This window comes from Neoarius graeffei, chromosome 16, assembly GCF_027579695.1.
Source record: "Neoarius graeffei isolate fNeoGra1 chromosome 16, fNeoGra1.pri, whole genome shotgun sequence".
NCBI classification, from domain to species: Eukaryota; Metazoa; Chordata; class Actinopteri; order Siluriformes; family Ariidae; genus Neoarius; species Neoarius graeffei.
Genome location: NC_083584.1, coordinates 68,446,814 through 68,451,656, shown reverse-complemented (window position 1 = coordinate 68,451,656; position 4,843 = coordinate 68,446,814). Strand labels below are relative to the sequence as shown.

Sequence of the window (4,843 nt, the reverse complement as noted above, 5' to 3'; positions counted from 1 at the left end):
CCCTTTTTCATATTTTCTCTGATAATGTAAGTGTAAATAATTTAGGGCATTTCTCCAGGAGTTCAGACTTGCAGTCTGGCTGCTTTGACGGCGCGCCCTCTCAACACAGCGTAATTGAAATGGCTAAATTATTCATGCTCACCAAAACACGAGACCTTGCAAAGCAGCCTTGATGCTCCCAGTGGCCTCATTGCTTTCAATAATACTGCCAAAAATATAGACACATTCTGCTTCAAAATGGAAAGAGCTATGGTTAATTTGCATCAGAATTAGAGAAATCACAAGAACTCGTATTGTATAATCAGCTTCAGGAGGTCACAGCATGAAATTTCAGAGCGTGCTTTAGGTTAAATATACTGGGCCATTAAAAAAAAAAAGCCTTTTCTGCAAAATGAAAAATACTGACTGTATAATTTGAATGTTGTTTAACACTGTGGGTCTATGATGTAACACCAAAGGAACTATGATTTCATTTATTTATATATTTATTCAAATTAATATCGACTGAGGCGGCACAGTGGTGTAGTGGTTAGCGCTGTCGCCTCACAGCAAGAAGGTCAGGGTTCGAGCCCCGTGGCCGACGAGGGCCTTTCTGTGCGGAGTTTGCATGTTCTTCCTGTGTCCGCGTGGGTTTCCTCTGGGTGCTCTGGTTTCCCCCACAGTCCAAAGACATGCAGGTTAGGTTAACTGGTGACTCTAAATTGACCATAGGTGTGAATGGTTGTCTGTGTCTATGTATCAGCCCTGTGATGACCTGGTGACTTGTTTAGGGTGTACCCCTCCTTTCACCCATAGTCAGCTGGGATAGGCTCCAGCTTGCCTGCGACCCTGTAGAACAGGATAAAGCGGCTTGAGATAAGATGAGATTTCTATAGTAACAACGCATTCATAAGGATGTGACATTATGTAACATTTATGGAAGAAGTCTCCAGTGTCAGCACTTTGTAACAGTCAGAGTTAAAGCTTTGTTATCTGTGCTAATGTTAACACAGTGCGCTTTTAAGCAGCTGGCTAGTTCAGCTAATAAGGCTAAGCTTAATTAGGGGTCCAAGCACTTTATACATTCACCAGTCACTTTATTAGGAACTTGTTCTTGATTCTAACATCCCTGTTCTTGACTGCAGGAGTGGAACCCGATGTGTTGTTCTGCTGTTGCATGCTGAGATGCTTTTCTGCTCACCATGGTTGTAAAGAGTTGCTGTGAGTTACCTTCATCCTTCCTGGCAGCTTGAACCAATCTGGCCATTTTCCTCTGACCTCTCTTATCAACAAGGCGTTTGTTTCCACCCACAGAACTGTTGCTCACTCCATGTTTTTTGCTTTGCACCATTCTGTGTCAACTCTAGAGATGGTTGTGTGTGAAAACCCCAGGAGATCAGCAGTTTCTGATATACTCAAACCAGTCTATCTGGCACCAACACCTATGCCACAGTGAAAGTCACAGAAATCACAATTTTTCCCATTCTGATGTTTGAAATGAACATTAACAGAAGCCCTTGATTTGTATCTGCATGGTTTTATGCATTGTGCTGCTGTCAAGGGATTGGCTGATTAGAGAATTGCATCAAACAGCAGGTGGATGGGTGTACCTAATAAAGTGACAGGTGAGTGTATTATGGACAGTGATATTTTTGTGAGGATTTTCATTTTATTATTCCTTCATCTATATTAAATGTCATTGATGACTGAAACTCAGTTGAGTAAGATGAGCCAGCTTGGCCTCATGGTGGCGTTATTGAGCAGGCGTTTTGCATGGACTGTCAGTCCAACACACAAAAAACAATTATCAGTTATCTCTAACTTGCAAAGCAACATATATAATTTTGCCATCTAGCTCTGCCCACATGGATTTTGAGCTGCTATAAATGTTATTGGATGTTGGTAAAAAATGATTGAAAACATCTTCAGACTTCATTTCAAGTTTCTTGTATAAGGTGAATGGATTATCAGGATGTTTTCCTGTAACATGCCAAGACCCTTTTGAATGTTGAGTTGTCCTTCTGATTTGAGTTTCAGAAAAGAGACCTATTTAATTCTATGTATTCACAAAACAGGAAGAAATCACAAAAATGAAAGATGAAAAATTATTTTTGGACATGGTTCTAGTTCCCTGTTCATATGTGTGTGTGTGTGTGTGTGTGTGTGTGTGTGTGTGTGTGTGTGTGTGTGTGTGTTTTTTTCTATTGATTTAGGACATATTAAAGTATACAAATTTAGTGTTATTATTTTCTTTGTCATGGCCTCAATGACTTTTAAGGATCTGGACCTTATTTTAGATAATGACACACTTGAATGTCTTCCAGTGAACACCTTAAGAGAAATTGATCAAAAGTGTGAAGCTTGTTTTGAATTTGCATGGCACACCTTTGCTACAGGTAAGCATGATTAGCAGCAAAGTTAACTCACTTTACACACAACTCACACGCCAAACATTTTTCGTTGGAGTAACAGCATCCATCACGTAGTTTACGTTACACTAATGATTAATTTTTGCAAATGGACTCTGTCCATCATGTAGGCCAGCAGTATCATCTGGATCGAGCACCTCAAAGGGTCCAACACATCCCAAGACTTGAGCTATCTTTATCCTTGTAGTGTTTCCCTGACATGGGTGGAATACCAAAGCACAGCAGATGGGAGATGATGTTCACATGCAACTTTATTTTCTTAAAACTTAGATGCATAAGTGGGGTCCAAACGGACCCCAGTGGTAGTTTTGTTGCAAAATCTTTGTCATTTTACATTTATATTGTCGAACCTTCCATGTATTCCTCAAATAGGGTGTTTTTGATATGGTCTCATTTGGATTTGTATGTATAGTTTTTTTTTTCTTTTAAGTTATTTTATATTTTGTATCAATACCCAACTTTTCCATAAGTGGGGTCAAAACTGACCCCAAGCATTTTATATGGAGTTTCGGTTGATATCCCTGGGAACTTTTTATTTTTGTCACCTCTGGTTGTCAGGAATACATTTGTTGCCGATCAACACATCTACTGCTTACATTCTCACCACCCTGAAGAGCATTTTTACTCAGCAACACACATGTAAGTATTATCATCAGTTTTATTCGCCATACAATAGTCCTAAAATGTTAACTTATTTTCAACATCAATGAATCTTGTGTGATTGTGTTGTTACTGCATACTTATGTTGTTCTATACTTATTTTTATCACACTAGCTTACTGTGCTAACAGTAAAGTACGGCTTCCAAACTGCAACCTCAATGATGAGAAAACCTTGAAGAAAAAGGGAAGAGGGACATTTGATGTCAGAGTGGAGGAGAACCACAACATTTGTGCTGTGACATGGTACGACACCCGTCAGGTGACACTTGTGTCATCCTTTACTGGCCCAGAACCAGTGGAAAAGGTTAAACGTTGGGACAAAACTGCCAAAACATTTGTGGAAGTTCAGAGGCCTAACATCGTGGCGACCTACAACAAAAACATGGGGGGAGTGGATTTGCTGGACTCATTTGCGGCCAAGTACAAGTTTCCTCTCAAGTCCCATCGTTGGTACATCTACATCTTCTGGCACACAATTATTCTAGCTGTGATCAACGCTTGGCTCCTGTACAAACGGGACTGCAAGGCCTGGGCTATTCCAAAGAAAGAGATCCTGATCAGGAGACGGTTGCAGGCCCAGTTGGCATCCTCCCTTATCCTGACTGGCACATCTGTCCCAGTGCCAAAGCGAGGGCGGCCATCCTCAAGCCCTATGAGTTCTCCAGCTGCTAGGCCCTCTAAGAGGAGAAATGCACACCCATCAAGTGATGTCTGCAAAGACATGACTGGGCATTTCCCCATCAAAGCTGACAGGGGAAGGTGCAGACAGTGTGCTAAAGGCTACACTAACACTGTTTGTATGAAGTGTGATGTCCGCCTTTGTTTTTCAGAACAAAGAAACTGCTTTTTGGACTACCATAGGTAAAGAAGGGAGATGTAAAAATGCATCTTAAGTTTGTTTTCAGATTTGTACATACAGCATTCATCCAGTGTTTTTAAAGAGTGGAAATTACTTTTTTTGAATAAATTACTTGTCATAAAACAATATAACATGTCTGACTATTATTGTTGTTGTTTGTTGTGAAGATACAATCACTTCTGTGACCCTTTATCAGCAGGAAAGTGAAGACAAACACACCCAGATCATTTACAGTGTGTGAATGATGCCAGTGAAATTCTGCTACCTACCCTTGAGAGCCAACATTGTAATTTTACAACATTTCCCCAAAAAGTTGCTAAAATGTCAAAATTAAAAAAGAAACACAATTTTTGCATCAGAGCCTTCCTAGAACAACATATATTAGGTTGAAAAAAAATTTTTTACACTTTTTTTTTCTATATTTGGGTGTTAAGGGGATAAGTAAGCATGTAAATAAAGTGCATGAGAACATCATACAACATCATTGCTTTTCAGCTTTACTTGGTGCATGCACGCACGCACGCACGCACACACACACACACACACATGTTCTCATCAGGAGAGCCTCCTTCTCGTCGCTCTCTCCCTCCTTTTCTACCTTTTGTATTCACTGCAAAATACACAAACACAACATTAATCGACAACAGGTGTACTGACTTTGCCACACACCTTCCCTGACCCCGCCCTCCATTCACAAACTGATGCTTGGCCATGCCCCTGCTGCCACATACTCCCACTGCATGACTCAGGCCGGGGAGCCATCCAGCCTGCAGTGGACTCCACCCCTGACGGGACAGGAAGTCCACCACCACCATCTATGCCCCCAGCCTGTGGACCACCTCAAATTTAAATGGCTGGAGGGTGAGATACCAATGGGTGATCCACGTATTGGCATCCTTCATGCAGTGGTCCGAA

At 41.1% G+C, this 4,843-nt stretch overlaps 1 protein-coding gene across 1 annotated transcript; it reads left to right on the top strand.

Moving 5' to 3' along the window:
• The first annotated feature begins 2,908 nt into the window (after positions 1 to 2,908).
• LOC132900282 (piggyBac transposable element-derived protein 3-like) lies at positions 2,909 to 4,135 on the top strand. Its single transcript, XM_060942283.1, has 3 exons — positions 2,909 to 3,047; positions 3,183 to 3,828; positions 4,096 to 4,135. Exons 1-3 carry the CDS (start codon positions 2,909 to 2,911, stop codon positions 4,133 to 4,135), a joined length of 825 nt encoding a protein of 274 aa, XP_060798266.1.
• The last annotated feature ends 708 nt before the right edge of the window (positions 4,136 to 4,843 follow it).

Coding starts and splice junctions, on each gene's coding strand:
- LOC132900282 (XM_060942283.1), top strand. CDS start 2,909: ATGGAGTTTCGGTTGATATCCCTGGGAACTTTTTATTTTTGTCACCTC. Junction 3,048..3,182: donor TTTTACTCAGCAACACACAT/GTAAGTATTATC, acceptor TTATCACACTAG/CTTACTGTGCTAACAGTAAA. Junction 3,829..4,095: donor ATCAAAGCTGACAGGGGAAG/GTGCAGACAGTG, acceptor TTTGTTGTGAAG/ATACAATCACTTCTGTGACC.